This window comes from Aphelocoma coerulescens, chromosome 7 (genome assembly GCF_041296385.1).
Source record: "Aphelocoma coerulescens isolate FSJ_1873_10779 chromosome 7, UR_Acoe_1.0, whole genome shotgun sequence".
NCBI lineage: Eukaryota > Metazoa > Chordata > Aves > Passeriformes > Corvidae > Aphelocoma > Aphelocoma coerulescens.
The window spans coordinates 356,034-374,457 of record NC_091021.1 but is presented as its reverse complement, the minus strand read 5'-3'; the positions used below and the strand labels follow the sequence as shown (position 1 = coordinate 374,457).

At 54.4% G+C, this 18,424-nt stretch overlaps 1 protein-coding gene across 1 annotated transcript in view; it reads left to right on the top strand.

Annotated features, from left to right (window-relative positions):
- COL6A1 (collagen type VI alpha 1 chain) overlaps window positions 1–17,621 on the top strand; it is a 28,142-nt gene extending 10,521 nt beyond the window's left edge. Inside the window, exons 11-36 of the mRNA XM_069021610.1 lie at window positions 718–762; window positions 866–892; window positions 1,169–1,195; window positions 1,289–1,333; window positions 1,571–1,624; window positions 2,162–2,224; window positions 2,723–2,785; window positions 2,947–3,000; window positions 3,082–3,117; window positions 3,292–3,354; window positions 5,288–5,350; window positions 7,698–7,760; window positions 8,488–8,550; window positions 8,663–8,713; window positions 8,798–8,833; window positions 9,391–9,453; window positions 9,921–9,986; window positions 10,475–10,510; window positions 10,602–10,638; window positions 11,385–11,393; window positions 12,218–12,351; window positions 13,451–13,560; window positions 13,827–14,010; window positions 14,198–14,372; window positions 14,739–14,768; window positions 15,540–17,621. Coding sequence (XP_068877711.1) covers window positions 718–762; window positions 866–892; window positions 1,169–1,195; window positions 1,289–1,333; window positions 1,571–1,624; window positions 2,162–2,224; window positions 2,723–2,785; window positions 2,947–3,000; window positions 3,082–3,117; window positions 3,292–3,354; window positions 5,288–5,350; window positions 7,698–7,760; window positions 8,488–8,550; window positions 8,663–8,713; window positions 8,798–8,833; window positions 9,391–9,453; window positions 9,921–9,986; window positions 10,475–10,510; window positions 10,602–10,638; window positions 11,385–11,393; window positions 12,218–12,351; window positions 13,451–13,560; window positions 13,827–14,010; window positions 14,198–14,372; window positions 14,739–14,768; window positions 15,540–16,150 — 2,208 coding nt within the window. The 3' untranslated portion in view covers window positions 16,151–17,621. The remainder of the gene's footprint in view (window positions 1–717; window positions 763–865; window positions 893–1,168; window positions 1,196–1,288; window positions 1,334–1,570; window positions 1,625–2,161; window positions 2,225–2,722; window positions 2,786–2,946; window positions 3,001–3,081; window positions 3,118–3,291; window positions 3,355–5,287; window positions 5,351–7,697; window positions 7,761–8,487; window positions 8,551–8,662; window positions 8,714–8,797; window positions 8,834–9,390; window positions 9,454–9,920; window positions 9,987–10,474; window positions 10,511–10,601; window positions 10,639–11,384; window positions 11,394–12,217; window positions 12,352–13,450; window positions 13,561–13,826; window positions 14,011–14,197; window positions 14,373–14,738; window positions 14,769–15,539) is intronic.
- The last annotated feature ends 803 nt before the right edge of the window (window positions 17,622–18,424 follow it).

The following is an 18,424-nucleotide window of genomic DNA, read 5'->3' as shown; positions in this document are numbered from 1 at the left end:
TCTGCACAGGGGCTGTTTTTTGGCTGCTTCTGGCCAGACCTCTCAGGCGCACCTCACCAGCATCGCCCTGTTTCCATGGGGTGTGCAGTCACGGTGTGCAGTGGGGTGGCTCCTCCTCTTGCTACAAGGCTTCCTTGTTCCTCACCCAAAATAGCCATCCCTCCTGCAGGACACGTCTCTGACTCATGTGTGCCAGCCCAGGGCTGGACTCTGGGCTCCCTCCCGTGTCCTGTGACACAACAAGCACAGCAGTGTTACAGGGAAGCCTTTGGTAAATAACCTAAGAGCATGAGGAAACCGTTTCCCTCCTCCTCCCTCTTTTATTTTACTAGGCACACTTATTTTTTATTTATGTTTCTCCCACACACGTGAGCGTGCAGTTACCCATCTTGCGCACTCCCACACTGGAAACCCCATGCCATGTTCTTCCTTCCCAAGGGTTTTCTGCCCTTCCCTTTCATCCCAAGTGATGTGTCCCCAAGCGCCCAGTTTCCCTCACCTCCATAAAGAGCTGGAGATGGTGGAAGTGGAGGCAGGTCCTCTTGGCTCTCCACAATGATCCCGGTGCTCCCAGACCAGGAAAACAAGGAGCAGAGTTATGGGAGAGGCTCCTGTGGGAGAGAATGGCAGCTGAGCCCCCCATCAGGAATCTGGAGGGATGCTGTCCCATGGTGGTGACTCTATCTGCCCCCGTAACACTGTGTTTCTGTCTTCCAGGGCAGGCCAGGAGACATGGGACCTGCTGGCTACCAAGGAATGAAGGTATGTGGGGCTGCCGGCTCACAGAGGTGGTTCAGAGGTGGGCTACAGGCTTGGTGCTGCAAGTGTTCTCACTCTCCATTTGCCTCTCTCCTTTCCTCTCTAGGGTGACAAAGGAAGCCGAGGAGAGAAGGTGAGGACAGCAGGGATGTTTGGGGGAGATCCCTGCGTGGTTATCCTGGGCTGGCCCTGCACCTGTGTGGTGTTGGGGTCTGCTGTGTGCCCCTGCATCCACCCCTCCTGCTGGCCCTGCCTGAGCCAGGGGCGGGGATCCAGCAGGGTCCAGTGGTGTGCAGAGGAGTGGTGAATGCCTGCACCCTCAGACTGAGCTGGTATGGGGACTGCCCTGTGCTGGGGGGATAGATCTGCTCTGCATGGGGGTCTGACACCTCTCTCCTTCCCTCTGCAGGGCTCAAGAGGAGCCAAAGGAGCCAAGGTCAGCCTCTGCTTTTGCACCATTTTTCTCTGTTTGACGTCTGGGAGGCATTGGGAATTTGGGAATCACTTCATGGTCCTTGTTCTGTTTCAGGGTGAGAAAGGCAGGCGTGGAATCGATGGCATCGATGGCATGAAGGTAAATCTCTGCTCCAGGGCACTTTGCTCGGCCTGAGCACCCTGGCTTTTGCCCCTCCAAAACCTTTGTGGGGTCTGGGGATGAAGCCTGTGGGGCAGTGGAGCTCTCTTCCTGCAGGGCCATCCATCTGCCAGCCAGGGATGGGGCTGGAATGTCCCTTCCAGGGGTCTGGGATGAGGGGTGGCATCTTCCCGTGAGTGTCACTCATTGGGAACCCCTGTTTTGTCTGGCTGACAGGGTGAAGCTGGATACCCCGGATTACCTGGCTGCAAAGGCTCACCTGGATTCGACGTAGGTGCCCTGTGGGTGCCCCTTGCATGCAAATGAACAGCTCTGCCATGGTGGTGTGTGGAAACAGGGAATTGCTTGGAAATGTGCAATGCTTATCCCAGGCATGGCCCCCCGGGGGTGACCCTGGGGCAGTCTGCCTCGTCCTTGCCTGGAAGCTGTCTCCCACTGCCCAGGGCTGCCTGGGATGCAGCACTGGAAAACATTATCCCGGCATTGCATTTCTCCAGTTTCCCTGCTTTCTCCATGCTCTTGGGATGACACATTTGTGGTGGCACCAGTGTCACCGTGGTCCAGCCACAGCAGCCCAAAGCCACCTTTTCTGCCATTTTCCTCTGAGTTTCAGAAGTGTTTCAGCAATGTGGGTGCAGCATTGCTTGCATGGCTCCATGGTGCAGGAGTCCCTTCTGGCCATGTCCCTCCTGCCCATCCCAACGGGGAGCTGCCTGCCAGGCTGCTGGGATGCTCAGTCCATGCCCAGTTTCCCGCAGATGGTGTCACCAGCTTGGGTTTCAGTGAAGCTGCCTTAAATTTCAACAGGGAGCTCAAGGCCCACCCGGACCAAAGGGAGATGCCGGTGCTTTTGGGCCCAAGGGAGCAAAGGTGAGTTGCTCTGCCCAGCCTCATGCAGAAGAGGGATGCTGGGACCCCTCTTCTGCGGAAGGGAGAGGTGGAAATTCCTTGCACTGCTTGGGGCAAGCCTCTCACAGAATCAGAATGGTTTGGATGGGAAGGGACCGTAAAGTTCAGCTCATTCCACCCCCTGCCATGGGCAGGGATGCCTTCCACTAGACCAGCTTGCTCCAAGCCCTGTCCAACCTGGCCTCTTCACTAGAAGATGGCCCCCATCACCCACAGGGTGCCCAAGGCTCATGGGTGCCCACAAGCCTGGCACAAGCATCCCTGAGATATCAGGGGAGTGCTGTGAAAGGGTGGCTTTCACTGGGAGTGGAGTAGGGAGGGATCTGCTGGGATGGGGAAACACCACAGCCCTGAAAGAGGCTTGGGGTGCACTGAGGCTCCTGAGAGCCTCTGTGTGGTGGGAGCTGAAATCCACGGCTGGATGCAGTCTTGATAATAGTGCCTTGTGTTCTTGTGAAGGGGGAGCCTGGGAATGATGGAAAGCCTGGCCGGCAGGGGATTCCTGGCAACCCTGGAGAGAAGGTGGGTGAAGAAGTGTCTGAACATCCTCTGCCCTCTGGGAGAGGGAGAGGACCCCTGCTCCAGCCTGGGCTTTGAAGCAGAGCTTGCCCAAAGCTCTGCAAGCGTTCAGGGCTTTGCTCCAGAATTGTCTGACTTCTCGTTTGCCTCCATGTGCCTTGCAGGGCACTCCTGGGAACCAGGGTGAGCCTGGACCAGCAGGAGAGACTGGTGACGAGGTGAGTTCTCTGCCTGTGATGCCCCTGTGTGTGCTTGCTGGCCATCCCCACCCCCTGACCACCCCTCTTGTTTCTCCACAGGGTGCTCCAGGTGAGGATGGTCCTCCTGGAGAACGGGTGAGTGGGGGCACCTCTGCCAGGCATCCCACTGGGGCACAGTCTGGGTCTGGTACCCTCTGGAAGAGGAGGAGGGGGTCTGGGGCTGAGCCTGCTCAGAGGTGGGCAGTGAGGGAGGGCTTTGCCCTGCTTGGGAGCAGGCTCTGACTTAGTGATGCCACCCTCTCTTTGCAGGGCGCCAATGGAGAGAGAGGAGCCCCGGGCTCGCCAGGTGACCGCGGGCCAAGAGGAGAGCTGGTAACTGCACCCACAGGGCGGCCTTCAGCATCTGCTTGCAAGCAGGGGCATGCTTGGAAGCCAGGGGCTGGGAATAGGTGTCCAGGGGCTAACTCCACCAGCCTGTGGGCAAGCAGGCAAGCTCAGTGCCTTGACCTGCCAGTTTGGGAGGGACCTGCTGTAGTCCCCCTGAAATTGCCCCTTTATGCTGGCAGGTAATCACCAAACAGCCAAAACCCAGAGGAGAGTATGCCCAGCAAGCCAAGAGCAGGTGAACAGCTGTCAATTCCTTCCTCACAGCTGGAAAACTAGTTAATGGAGAGGAAAGAATGAAGGTGTCCTCCTCCGGGTGCTCAGGGGCTGTGTGGGCTACCAGTGGCTCAGGCAGGAGGGTACAGGTACCATCAGCAGCAGAGCAGCATGAGTGGGTGCAGATGGAAGGGGGAACACTCTTCCCTCCCCTTTTGAGTGGGAGTCACTAGGAAAGTATGTTTCCAGCCTGCTGGGGTGAGTCATCGAGCGTGAGCGTGGGAGGGACAGGCAGGAGCCCTCAGCAGGCCAGGACAAACATGTGGCAAGCGACAGCCATGCCACACGTAACAGGGAGGGGCAAGGGTGCTCTGCACGGGGTGGGGATGGTGGGAGCCAGGGCATTCCACAGCCGCATCCCGTGTCCCCATCCACCGTCACAGCACTCATCCCCTGTCCCTGCAGCGCGGACAGCCGGGACCCAGCACCAGCTTGGAACGGGGTGGGGAGAGGTCTGCCTTGGGGAGGGGCAGCTCTGGCAGGGGGCTTCTGGCAGCCTCCCCCTTCCTGTTTACTGCTCAGGGAGTGTCAGGGCTGCGGCACGGGGTGTGCGGGGCAGATGTGCGGGAGATGAAGGCGCGCCAGTGTCCTGCAGTTAAATTGTTCAGCAGACGATGGGCTGCTTCCTTCCAACTTTGAGTCCAAGCACGAGGCTGTGTGACCTCGCCAGAAACGTCTCAGGGCCATTTGGAAGTTGTGTTTTATATTTGCTGTTTGGCTTATGCATCTGGACACTTCTAGGTTGCAAACAACAGCTTTGGGTCACCAACCTCTCAACTGCTTCCCCCGAATTCCCCTCTCCTCTGCCTCCCTCGCTTGCTCACTCCTGGCCGTGGGTCTGGAGGGGGAAGGTGCTGCAGAGCCTGCCTGGGTTTGGCAGACACACTGCCCTGCTGGGATGCAGCTCTGCTGGAATGGTGGAAGGCTGTTCAGTGAAAGGGAACTGAGCCGTGTCCACGGGGTATTTCCTTCTGTGGGAACTGCTGAGGTGCAGAGCCACCAAGACTCAGGTTTTCTGGGCCCTCCTGGGCTGTCAGCTCTCTGCAAACAGCCCTGGCTCAGGGTTCTGAGTGTTAGCAAAGGAGAGGGGACAACACTGGCAGTGAGAGGTGAGGGTGTCTCTCTCTTCATCTGTGGCTCAGATGATTTCCCATGGAAATCCCCTTAGCTCCATAGGGATGGCAGGCTGGAGGAAGGATGCTGCTATCCTGGAAGCTGCGCTCCTCTCCCTGCAGACTGCCCAGGGCATGAGCTGCTCCAGAAGAGCAGCCGTGGGTGCAGAGTGTGGCTGGCTTGGGTCCAGGGCCAGGTCTGTGTGTCTGCAGAATATGAATCTCTCCAGACATTTGCTTTTCTGGCACAAAATGGGCTGAAAAATGTCCCCTAGAGGCAAGCTTCACAAGTCCTCCCTCTTAGGGCTATCCTCTTGGATTCAAGGTGGCCACACTAGCCTGTCTTTATTTCCCTGCATCTCTGACAGTTTCCTACTCAGTTCCCAAATCTGCCTCAAACCCCTGCCTGTTTGGATGACTGCATTTCCACCCCGCTGTGGGTGCTGCACCCCTGCTCCCCATTGCACACAGGTCCCTTTGTACCCATGCCTGCTCCTCTTTGTGCTTCTCATGCCCTCTGTGTGTGCTTTCAGGGAGAGCCCGGACCACCTGGTGACCAAGGGCGGGAAGGACCCCCCGGACCACCTGGCGACCAGGTAAGAGCTTGGTTTAACCTTCTGGATCCCAGATGGAAGTGGTTGGGATGCCAGGGAGAGTGGGATAGGCGGTTTAACTGATGCCACAGCATCTTGGGACAGCTTCTCAGTATCTTCCAGACCAGGAAGCAAAGCTGGTGAAGAAGGGCAGGGATTTCTATGAGGACCCAGGATATGAACAGGGCTAAAAAAATGGAGACTTGGGTGCTGGGCTGTGGGCAGAACAACCTGCACACCATTTCTCAATCCCACGGAAGCAGATGTCAACACATCTGACAGAACTGGAAACTGGCAAGAGCAAGCTGCAGCCACGCACAAAATGTTCAGGCCTGGGGCCAGAAGCTGCTCACATCAGTCAGGGGTGTCAATGAGACATCTTGTGTCGGTGAGGATATCCTGACGTGGCACCAGCCATGTCCCAGCCTGGTGGGGAGCCAGGCTGGGATAGATTCTGCTTCCAACCAGCCTTTCCAGTTGGGGAGGAAGAGGAGAAAGAATGGTCTCCCTGCTGTCACTGAGCCCATGGGACACCAGTTTTCCCTCCCCACCACTGAACTTGGGTCAAACCCCTGTCAGAGAGGGAAGCATCACAAAAGCAGCTCCCCAGGCCAGAGGCTGCCCCAGCATTCCCACCACTCCAGGGACATTTGAAAAGCAGTTGCGCAGTGAGGATGATTTTTCCATGAGCTGAGGAAGAATGCTCTTGTTTGGCCAAATTAAAAATAAATGTGTAATTAGGTTTGGGTAAGAGTGGGACCTTGGCAAACAACAGTATTTCTCAAGCCGTGTTATCTGCAAGCTCTGGACCTTGGACTGTGTTTCTCTTGGCAAGGGGAAAGCCCTCCTGCTAACCTGTGACTCTTTTTCATCCCATTTCTATCCGAGAGAAGCTAAAGGCCAGCACGCTCTCTCCCTGATCCTCATGGACAGGTTTGGTGGCCCTTCTCTCTTCCTGGGCATGGTGCCCATCCCTTCTGTCAGGTCCTTGTCACACCCGGAGAAGCAGTGGACAAGATTTGCTGACCCAAATCCTGCGTCATCCATCATAAGCTCCTCCAGGGCCATGAGGGATTGGCGCTGTGCTGCTGCAGTGAGGATAAAGGGCCAGCATGAGCCACGAGTGCCGTGGCTCCAGCCTTGGCTGGTGTGAAGGATCACAAGTTCCTGTCCCTCCTTCCAAGATTTCTCTCTTCTGGGCCTTTGTGCAGAAATAAGGTCACAAGCCTCGGAGCAGTTCAGTGCTCTGCACTGTGCAATTGTAGGATTTCTGCACCCACAAGGACACCTTTCCTTGGAAGAAGGGTGCGTACGGTGTGCACGGATGTTTGGCACCAGCTCTCTGCCTCCTTCTGTCCTCTGCCTTGCCTGGGGGCTGGTTGCACACCCAGCTCCACACAAAATGCTGCCTGAACATTTGGACCTGTGGGCCAGAGCATCACTACCCAGCCATTGTCCACCATCATATCCCACCTCCTGGAAAGCAAACCCTGCAAAGGGCTGTGGGCACTGAGCAGAAGGTGGAGGGGCTCCCTTGGGTGTCTGTGGAGCTCTCAGAGCAAAGAACCCTCCTCCTGCCTCCTCTACTCTCTCGTGCTGTCTCTGGCCAGCCCTGCAGCTGGCAGAGCGAGCGGCCGCTGCCCAGATGGGATGTGGCAGAGTGACAGCTTTGGTCTGTTCCAGCATGTGCTGCCAGGGCTCTGCAGCCTCCTGAGGACAGAAACTCACCAGAGCCAGCCTGGCTGTGACCCAGACGTGTTCAAGCCTTGAGGCACAGGGAGGTTTGTGTCACCCTCAGGGTGATGTGCTTGCACCAAGGATTGTCCTCCAGGGGCACCTCTGTCACAGCCGATGAGATGCCACTGTGCCACCCAGCTGTACTTTGATGCTAGAAAGCATCAGCCTGCCCTCCCTGGTCCTCTTCCCACCAGGTCCTCTGTTACTGGGGTGAGCTCTGAAGGAGAGGGATGGCTTCGGGTGCCTCGGCTGCCACCGAAAGCACGTGATGTCCGGCCCGTACCTGCAGTGTCACACCTTGGCCCAGAAAGCTTTTTAGTTCGGTTCATGCTCAGCAGGGATCTGCCTCCCACGGGGTTTTGCAGAGAAAATGGCATAAGAAAATGTGGGGAGGCAGGAGGAAAAGGAGGCGCCAGGCACAGCTCCTGAAGCACTTCCCCACCAGCATTAACCCCCATCCATAGGTTCTTTCTTGGGCTGGCTGAGGTGGAGTTGACTCACTGATGGGCACCTGCACCCATCAAATCACAAAACGAAGGGACCAGTGCCTCAGGGCAGGAGCAGCCAGCAGCAAGAGCCACCCCCCTTGAGAGAGCTCTCTGTGTTTCCCTAGGGTGAGCCCGGACCACCAGGACCCAAAGGCTACAGGGGAGATGACGGCCCCCGCGGCAGTGAGGTCAGTGCTGCTTCATCACCACTTTTGGGGGGAGGGGATGCAGGGAAGAGCAGGAGGTGCTGCCCCTTAGGGCTTTCCCCAAATCCCATGGATACTGGAACCCTATTGAACCCATTGGTACAGGCTCCAGTGTTTCCTGGAAGACACATCAAGGCGTTCCCGTGGGTCCCTGAGGCCACAATTGCCTTGTCCCCCACCTCCCACAGGTCATTTCTTGGAGAGGTTATAGCTGCACCACAAACCACACAGCTTCCCATCACAGGAGCTGGGGTAGATGCTCTCTGGGGGCAGCCACCTGAATCTGCCACAAGGTTTGATCCCCAGGGCAGGGAGCAAATGGAACCCCAAGGACAGCTGTTGGCTTCCATAGAAATCCTAGAGGAGTTTGGGTTGGGACAGACCTTAAAGCTCATCCCATTCCACCCCCTGCCTTGGGCAGGGACACCTTCCACTGTCCCAGGCTGCTCCAAGCCCTGTCCAGCCTGGCCTGGGACACTGCCAGGGATGGGGCAGCCACAGCTTCTCTGGGCACCCTGTGCCAGGGCCTCCCCACCCTCTGAGCAAAGAACTTTTTCCTGACATTTAATCTAAATCTTCACATTGCTCTTGTATAAACAGAAGACCTCCACGGTGGGGTCGTGTTGGTAGCTGGTTGCCTGAGAAGGCATTGTCTTCCCAGCTCAGGTGATATTGTACAGTGCTTGACTGCTTCTTCTGCCCCTTCCAGGGCCCAAAGGGATTGCCTGGAGCTCCTGGGCTGCCTGGAGACCCTGGGCTGATGGGAGAAAGGGTGAGTGGTGCTGCTGGGGACACACACTGTCCGAGGAGAGCAGGATCCTGCTGCCGTGCTATCTGAGGGGTCCACTTTTCTCTATCTCATCTATGTCTGCCTTCCTTTCCAGGGGGAGGATGGTCCTCCTGGGAACGGCACAATTGGATTCACAGGTGCCCCAGTAAGTTTCTTGTGCTGCCTTGAAACTGTAATACCATTATGTTGAGTTGTCCAACCTAACATGCTTCCTTTTCTCCATCCCCAGGGGCAGCCAGGAGACAGAGGCAACCCTGGCATTAATGTAAGTGTGCTGCTTCCTCAGCCACACAGGATTTGCTCTTGGTGGTGGTTTGGCACTTGGAGCTTCTCCATTAGCTGCACGGTGGAATGGGCTCCGTGAAGCAACCTGCTCCTCCAAAACCCTCTTCTCCCTCTGCTCACCTCTCCCTGCAGTGGATGCTTCCAGTGGAAGTGTCCTACTGTGGCTGTAACACCCAAGGGCAGCAGCCTGGGCTGGGGGCTCTCTGAAGCAGTCCCAGAGCCAGAGTCTGGGGTTGGGAGCGCCACCCAGGGGAGCTGGATGATGCCATGCTGGGGGCTTGATTTAGTGCTGGGTTAATGGTTGGACTCGATCTTAGAGGTCTTTTCCACCCTAACGATTCCATGATTCTGTAGCAGTGAAAGCCACCTAAGACGATCTCTCTATCAAGAGCACTGAAATCTGGTGCTGGGAAGCCCATGTGCTGCTCTCCACCCCTGTCCCAAGCCAGCTTTCACAAGGTCACCACATGCCAGCACCAACTTCACCATGCTAACAACAGCCAGTCACACAGCAGTCTCCTCCATACTGTTTTTCAGGGAACAAAAGGCTATGTCGGACCTAAAGGTGATGAAGGAGAAGCTGGCGACCCTGGCAATGATGTGAGTAACCTGTGCAATGCTGACTCCTCTCTCCCTTGAGCACAGTGCAGGAGCCTTGGGCAATGATGGGCCAGAGCCCATCTGACTTTGTAAATCTTCAAGCACCCTCTACATCTGAGCAGGGACTGATGGATGGCAAGGGGAGCTCTCTCCAGGCGTTCATTTTGTGTTGTTCTACAGCTGGCAAGCCTCCACATTTGTTAGGCTGAGGCAGGCATCACCTCTGCAAGGTTTTGTATGCTTCCAGGTGGCACTGCTGATGATGGCACTGGTGAGCTGAGCTGCATCGCTCCCCCATGGAAGGAGATTTCCCCAGTGTCCTTTCCAAGTCCTCATTTAGTTGGGTACAGCAACCCAGTACAGATAACGCTTCAGTGGTGAAGCAGGGCTTATCAGACATCTGGAGGGAAAGGTGCTGCCCCCTGACACACACAGATTTATGAGTTTTGGTTTTGTTTTCATTCCAGAACCTGACCCCTGGGCCCAGTGGCATCAAAGGCGCAAAGGGCCACAGGGGACGTGAAGGTCCCCCGGTAAGTGAGGACCCTGGCTGGCCCCAATGGCATCCCTCCCTCCATCCATCCATCCATCCATCCATCCATCCATCCATCCATCCATCCATCCATCCATCCATCCATCCATCCGTCCCTCCATCCGTCCCTCCATCCGTCCCTCCATCCGTCCCTCCATCCGTCCCTCCATCCATCCCTCCATCCATCCCGCCATCCCCTGGGTGCTCTGGGAGCAACACCAAGCCATGGCACACATTGTGTGTGCTCACTGCCTTCCCTCCTCAGTGTGCATGGCACATGTGGAAGTGGATCTCCTCCTCCTGCCTCTGTGCAGCACCAGGGCATCATGCAGACAAGCAGATGTCCCTGCTCCCAGCCCAGTGCAGGGGCCAGCAACTGGGAAGCCAATAGACTTTTCCCAACTCTGCATTGCTTTGGAAGGTATTATCAGAGTACACCACAGATAGGACTGACTGCTCCCATAACTCCTCTGTGTTTCTGTCTAACAGGGACCACCAGGACCCGTGGGGCCTCCAGGACCAGATGTGAGTGGGACAGGATTGGGGTGCTGCTTGCTGGCCTGGTCTGTGCATTGCTTTTGCTGTTAATCAAACATTTCTTTTGCTCTGTTTTCAGGAATGTGAAATCTTGGACATCATCATGAAGATGTGCTGTGAGTATCCCTGTACCTCTCCTCCCACCCTGCTCAGTACCTCGCTGAGGAGGAGACAGCTGATTTTTCCCTGTTCCCAGGCAGGGGAGTGCCATCCATGGGCATCTCTCCCCTTTTCATGAGTCACAGTTAAGTCCCCTGGATCCAGGGACCTCCAGCTCCATTTCTAGAGTAGCTCATACAACTGTGTCTCACTTGTACATGGTGCAGACTGGTTTGCCTGTGGTTCTGTGCAGGGAAAATATGAGCAAAGTTGTGTGAAATTGAGTGGCCCATTTTGCAATGTTCTTTTTTTCCTAAATATCATGGTCTAATATTCCCCCCTGGGAAAGGGGGGCCTGGTTTGGGGTGTCCTGCCATGGGGAGAAGCAGCACATGTGCTACAGAGGATTTTTGGCCCATGGCCAGTAAGGAAGTGCTGGAAGGACACAGGGTACTTGGGGAACTGACTTTGAGCTCTACACTCTGGTGATTTACTTAGCTTTTATTTTTATTTAAATAAGAACGCATCCGTGTGTGCAGAAGCAGAGCTCTGCTGTGTATGGTGGTCCAGGTCAGGGCATCACAACCTGAAACAAGAGAAAATCTGGGTATTTTGAGTGGGAGGGAAACCTCCATGAGCTTGGATTGTCCAGGCCAGGTGTCTGTGGGTTTGCAGAGACACAAACCTGCAGTCTGGATTAGGGTGTGAAAAACCCTTTTGTCAAGCATTTTAATGTTCTCTCTTTTTCTCCCTTTTCCTCTAGCTTGCTGTGGTGAGTGTTACTTGGCAGAGTTGCTCTGCAAACATTTGCTAGTCCTTCTCCTTCCTTGCACCCCTCCCTTTCCCTGCTCCTTGCCTTCTGCTGTGGAGATGCAGTGACAGCCTGTGAGAGAGAACCAGGCATGAGCCAGGCAAGGGAGGGCAGGAAGCAATCCCTGAGGGTGCCACATGGATTAGAGGCTGATGTGGCTCAGTCCTGCAACTGGAAAACAGTTGTCAAGGTGCCCTGTGCCAGCAGGGTGGATTTTCTCCACCCTTTTTGCAGTTAGGATGTCTGTTTTGGGCACACTGTGGATTCAGCTCTGTCCTCTTCCTTCCCAATCCTGTGCTGGTCAGCAGAGGAATGTGCTGGGCTTTTTTCCCTGATGCTGCCCTGATAGGTTGGGCTTGCAGTCCAAAAGCTTGAAGGGAGAGCCAAGGGCACATGATTTTCTTCAGCTATGAGAAAGAGGGGAGCAAGCTGAGTCAGCCTCCTCCAGCCCACCGGTGTCACCTCTGTCCTGCTGGGCTGGGTGAATGGAAGAAGTGAGAAGGCTTATGAGGAAATGGGTTATGGAATAACTACTGGGTGGTTTAAGGGCACTCACAGCCTGGAAATGCCACATGTCTTATTAGGGAGCAAATGCACATGGAAGAATTTGTAAACTGACTCTCAAGTCTCCAATGCAGCTATTTTTCTGCATTCTTTTACCCCGTGCTTTGGGGGTGGATGGGGCACAGGCACCCAGCTGGGCAGGGCTGCAGCAGGCATCAGCTGCTTCCTTTGGAAATGCCTCCCTGCAAAACATGTCCCTCTGCTCCTGTGCCTTGCTCCAGAGTGCACCTGTGGTCCCGTCGACCTCCTGTTTGTGTTGGACAGCTCGGAGAGCATTGGCCTGCAGAACTTCCAGATTGCCAAGGACTTCATCATCAAAGTCATCGACCGCCTGAGCAAGGACGAGCGGGTCAAGGTGAGGTTTCCACTGAGTGCTGTGATATCCTTGTGTGCACTCACTTACTTTTCATTGCAAGCAGGAAAATGGGGAGGTGCCCCCACTCCAAAAAGCCTCCACCAGGCTTGGCTTCAAGCTGGAGGTGGGTCTTCCCAAATTCATAAAGTGATGGAGATTAGACAGCAGTTTGTTGTCCCAAAATAAACATTTCACCCTTTCTGGGCAAAGAGACTGTTTACTCTGTGTCCCAGAGCAGATGGCTCATCGAGCATTCAATCAGCCTGATCAGTCAGTGTCTCAGTCTCTACCTTGTTCTGATGAGCATTTCAGGTGTCTGGAGTGTGTTGGAAGTCTCTGATGTCCAGCGCCCACACTTGGGTTTAGGTCACCAGTTAAGCACTCCACTACAAATTACCCTTACAGCCCAAACCCAGCAATGCTGTCCCCGTAGTGACTTTCAGTCTGAAGAGGGACACAAATGCTTGCTCTCATTCTTACTGTTCTCTGGTAACCTGCTGTGTGCTTTATTTACCTCTGTGATTTTGAAGGGCTTTTGGGAATCCAGACTTTCCTGAAGGTGTATTCAGCCACATCTAAAGCACATAATCCATAAAGACACCACAACCTGCTGCTGAATACTTGTGTGGTGGGCGTATGTGGGGGTTTTCTGGATGGCAAAGAGCCAGTAATAAGCAGAAAAGCTAGAGCTGGGCAGCAAAACCACTGTGTTGGAGGAAAACCAGGAGTCTTGAAAACAGATCTTCTCATGGAACCATAGAATCCCCTGAGCTGGAAGGGACCCAAGGACTGGGTCCAACTGCTGACTCTGCACACAGGACAATCCCAAGAATTCCACCATGTGCCTGAGAGTCCAATGGCTGCTGTTGAGGCCACTGAGCTGTGAGATCTAGATTTGGGTCTCCTTTCACTTACTGACTCACCAAATTGGTCCCAATGTGCATCCACTCCTGTTGGGGCTCTGCCTGCCTAGAATAAAGCAGAAGAGAAACATCAGAGCCTGCCATGAAGGCATTCAGGAGAAACCATCAGCTGGATTCTGAGCCTCTGGGTTCCCCTGAGGTATCTGCCCCTAACTCGTTTCTGTTCTGTCCCACAGTTTGAACCCGGAGAGTCCCGTGTGGGTGTTGTGCAGTACAGCCATGACAACACGCAGGAGCTGGTGGCCATGGGGGATGCCAACATCGACAACATTGGGGCACTCAAGCAGTGAGTCTGTGGGGTCTGACCCAGGGACCCCTATCACCCCCTGTCCTACATCTGTAGGCCAGCAGCTCCTGCAGCTGCAATGATCTAAATGCCCTTTAGCGGAAGGTAGTGGGGGGTGGCGTCGTAAGTGGTGCTGAGGCTAAGGAGCTTGCCAGTTTTCCACCCAAATCCCCATGCCAGGGGTGTCTGCCTGCTCACAAGCCGTGTTCTGGCTCCTCCAGTACCCATGGCAGGGCTGGCAGGCTCACTGGTGTCTGTCCTTGCAGGGCAGTCAAGAACCTGCAGTGGATCGCTGGGGGCACCTACACTGGGGAGGCCCTGCAGTTCACCAAGGACAACCTGCTGCGGAGGTTCACGTCCGACAAGCGCGTGGCCATCGTCATCACGGACGGGCGCTCCGACACCCTGCGGGACCCCACCCCACTCAACTCCCTGTGCGATGTCACCCCGGTAAGGGCACAGGGAGCCGCCATGCGGCAGCTGTGCGGCACAGAGCAGGCTCTCCGGGCGTCTCCATGTCCTTGCCACACAAGGCTAGGGCAGGGGACACAGCGCTCCCACAAAGTGACAGGCATCCACAGTTAGGAATGCATTAGATGATGAATGCATCCAGTGACGGACTCGAACTTCCCCGCAGGTGGTTTCCCTTGGGATAGGTGACATTTTCCGGAACCCACCAAATCCAGATCACCTGAATGACATTGCTTGTTTAAGCAGACCGACCAGGCCGGGACTGTCCATTCAAAGGGACAATTATGCCGAGCTCCTGGATGACACCTTCTTGCAGAACATCACCTCATATGTCTGCCAAGGTGGGTGAAAGGCAGTGGCTGGAGGCAATGGAAAAGGTGGTGAGGGATGCAGGATGCTCTCCGTTGTGTCCCCGCAGTCGTGCTCTTAAGCAGGTGTGAGGGAAGAGAACAGAGATCAAATTTAGGCAAATACAGGACAAAGGCATCTCATGTCTCAGAATACTTGGTGGTCAGGTCCACGTCCTCACCTGCTGCAGGATGTGTCTGTCCACACTGTTGTTCATGCACGTTTATAGCCTTTGCACAGGTGGCAAAGGTGGGTGTTCACCTTCTGCAGGTGATCGTCTGTCCCTTCTGTGGCTCTGTGGGACAAGTGGTTTTCCTGGGTGAGCTGGTGACATTAATTTCTCTTTATTTTCTTAACAGAGAAGAAATGTCCTGACTACACCTGCCCAAGTGAGTATTGACTCCTCATGCCACACTGAGGGGCTGCGGGTGCTGTGTTGGGGGAAGTGGGAGTTTGTGTTTGTGGGGACGCATGGCTTGGGCACCTCTTGCAGTGGGGAGGGAGGTTCCTGGGCTGGAGAGGTGAGCAAGATCTGTCAGACACTCTCAGGGTCTCTCACACACACATACACACCAGCCCAAAGCAGCTGGGGAAAACCCTAGGTGGTTGTTTCTCTGGCATCTCAAACCTAGAGAGGAGTCTGTGAAAGATCGTGGCCTTCCCAGGTTTTAGCAACTGACCTCGTTACCTGCTTCCACTATCTAGTGGTGGGAGCATGAGCAAAATCAGCTTTGTGGCAGGGATATTGGAGAAAGGTGCTTGAAAAGTGAGTACAGGGAGGGTTTTAATGGAGTTCACCTCCAAGTCAGAAGCATATTCAGTCCTCAGGAAAGAAGTGAGGCAAGGAGAGGAGTATGAAGTGGTTCCCCAGACACGCAAGGAGAGCCACTGTATTTAAACAAGAGTCACTAGATTATCTCAGCCGAATAAACGCCTGGGAATGCAGCCTATCGTAAATCGGGTAAAAGAAGGACTGAATGGGTGAAAGGACAAGTGTAGGACAGCACTGGGGCAGGGGAAAGCAAGCTAGCAAGAGTGGAGATTTCCCGAATCTGACAAGGCAGGAAGCCTGTGAGACAGCCAGTGACTTCATCAGCTTTCTGTGGAAGAGGCAGGAGGAGAGCCAAAGTGTAACGAGCCCTGGGCCTTTCCCCTTGCAGTCACCTTCACCGAGCCAGCAGACATCACGCTGCTGGTGGACAGCTCCACCAGTGTGGGGAGCAAGAACTTTGAGACCACCAAGAAGTTTGTGAAGCGGCTGGCAGGGCGGTTCCTGGAGGCCGGCAAGCCCGCCGACGACTCCGTGCGCATCTCGGTGGTGCAGTACAGCAGCCGGAACCAGCAGAAAGTGGAAGCTCAGTTCCTGTACAACTACACAGTCATTGCCAAGGCCATTGACAACATGGAGTTTATGAACGACGCCACGGACGTGAACTCTGCTCTGCAGTTCATCACAGAGCTCTACCGGCGCTCCGCCCGCACCGTGGCCAAGAAGAGGGTGCTGGTGTTTTCTGACGGACACTCCCAAGGGATCACTGCCAGGGCCATCGAGAGGGCTGTGCAGGACGCACAGAAGGCTAACATCGAGATCTATGTGCTGGCAGTGGGCAGCCAAGCCAACGAGCCAAACATCCGTGTCCTGGTCACGGGGAAGAGCGCGGATTACGACGTGGCCTATGGGGAGCGGCACCTTTTCCGTGTGCCCGACTACACCTCTCTGCTGCGTGGTGTCTTCTACCAAACTGTCTCCAGGAAGATAGCTGTTGACTGAGCATCTGGGTGGGTTTCTGCCAAGGCCATAGCTGCTTCTGTCTCGCCTAAAAAGGAAAACCAACAAAGCAAAAAAAATTTTAATGGTATTCTTGACCAACCTGAGGAATTTACATCTATGTAGATAACCATAGTGCCACGGCCTGGCTGTACATAGTCCCCTCCCTTCTCCCTCTGCTTCATCATCTCTGTCTCTTCTCTGTTAGCCTCAAACTCCCTTGCTGCCCATGATTGCCCTCCTTCCCCACAGCAGGAAAACACAAGCACACCTAGCAGTAAGCCATCAGAACACAAATATCAACCTCATCCCACTGTGTTTTTGCCAAGAAAGAATCAGGATGAGGACTTTTGTACCACTAAGATCTAGCTTGGTCTCTTAAGGCTGATTATGCTTTTTTTAGCTACCTTTTTTTTTGTTGTTATTCATTTCCTTCTCTCTTTCATACATCAGTTGAGCACTTGCCCAGCTCACAATGATCCTAACCTAGTGCTATGCTTCGAGTGAAGTATTCACACTTCAGCAAGCTTTGAGGGGGGATCGTTGTCACAGCTGGCAAGTTTGGTTCATATCTCCCATGCCTGGGGAGGAGGGAGGGCTGGACTGCACTACCCAAGCTGTGTGCAAGCATCTCTGGCCTCCAGGGCCAGGGGATGGGACACTCACTTCCCAGGGCTGGGGTCAAGGTGGGTGGTGGAGCATCCCTTGGCACTGACACTCCCATTCAGGGCAGGGAGGCTGGGCACCAACCAAAGGAAGGATGGGCAGCAGCCTTTGGGGAGGGAGGAAACCCTAAAAGAAGCTATATAACTGCACTCCTTCACTTACTGATCTCATGGTCCTACAGTGAAACCAGGAACCTCATGAATAACCTGATGACTTGTTTTATGGTTCAAGCTCCATTCTGGAAAATCTCTCTGAGCCCAGTTAGTGGTTTTTTTTGGGTTTTTTTTTTTTAGGTTTTTATTTTAAAAGAGCTGAGCTGACTAATTCCCAGCGAGCTCTCTTGGAGTACTGTTTCTATAGGACCACCTAGGAGTTAGGCACCTGGGCCCTAGGGAAACCCACTAACTGCACTATCTATTGAATTAAGGCCTCATCCTCAGCCCAGCGATGTCAAGGGAAAGACTGCCATCATCTCCCAGGGTCTTAGACTCACACTCTACAGATATATTGACAAAGGTGCTATCACTTATGTGGGTGATGTGGGCCCTTGGTGTTTGCACAGTTGTTTCCAGGACCACACTGAAAACGTGGTTTGTCTGGGTGAGATTTTGTTTCAGCGCTTCCATTGGTGCTCTTGCTATGAATTCATGCACTTCGGAGAAACCAACAGCGACTGCCAGGTATCGGCACCCCAAACTCTTTACTTTGTATCCAAAACCCCATTGTACCAGTTAGTTTTATTTTATGCCTGTGTTTTACTAAAATTGTCCACTTTGGAAATTTGTCAAATAAATTGTTTTCCACAGTCTCTTTGGGAGTTTGTCCGACTTGACTTCCTCCTTCCCAGATCTTGATTTTACATCCTAGGAGATCTGTAAAAGGTCCTTGGGGAAACTCCCAGGCCCACACCTCTGTGTCCCGGTGGTTGTCACAGCTTTTTGCTGTGGATTCATGCAAAGTCACTTGTTCCCCAGACAGTGGGGACATACAACAGGACATTGTTTCATGTCCTCCTCTTAGTCATGCTGCCTCCTCCTCCGTGGAGACGCTTGTTGGGCTCCCTGCAGTGCTGGGGACACCTCACTCACAGCTGGAAAGTCTGAGGAGCAGCTCTGGGGAGGCTCTGCGGGTGGCAGCTGTTTGTGTCAGATCTGCTGCTCTCCTCTCCATGGAAAGTCAGGAAAAAATGCCTTCACATTTGCCCTAAGAAAGGCTCAAGAGGTACCTATTAATGGCTTGCCACAGTCCTTGGCAGGAGTCAGGCATGGAGAAACATGATAGGGACAAGCCCTTGGGCTACACATTTGTGGCTAGGGATGCCCAGCCCTCAGGGTGAGCTGCTGCCAGCAGGAAGGGGTGGGAAAGGCGGCTTCTGTCCATCCCCTGCTGTATGTTCCCCCTCACATCCCACCTGGCCTGTGTCCAATGAAGGGATGCAAAAGGCACCCAGAAAAAGATCTCCCTGTCTTTGTGCTGGTTTACAGCTTTTTTGCTAAAAAAGGTAGGTGGCAGGAAGGATCTTTCCTGCTCCTGTTCGTTTTCTTCCTCCACTCCTAACCATGCCATAGTATTTTCCCTCTGCAGAAAGGAAAAGAAGATCCCAAACCACTG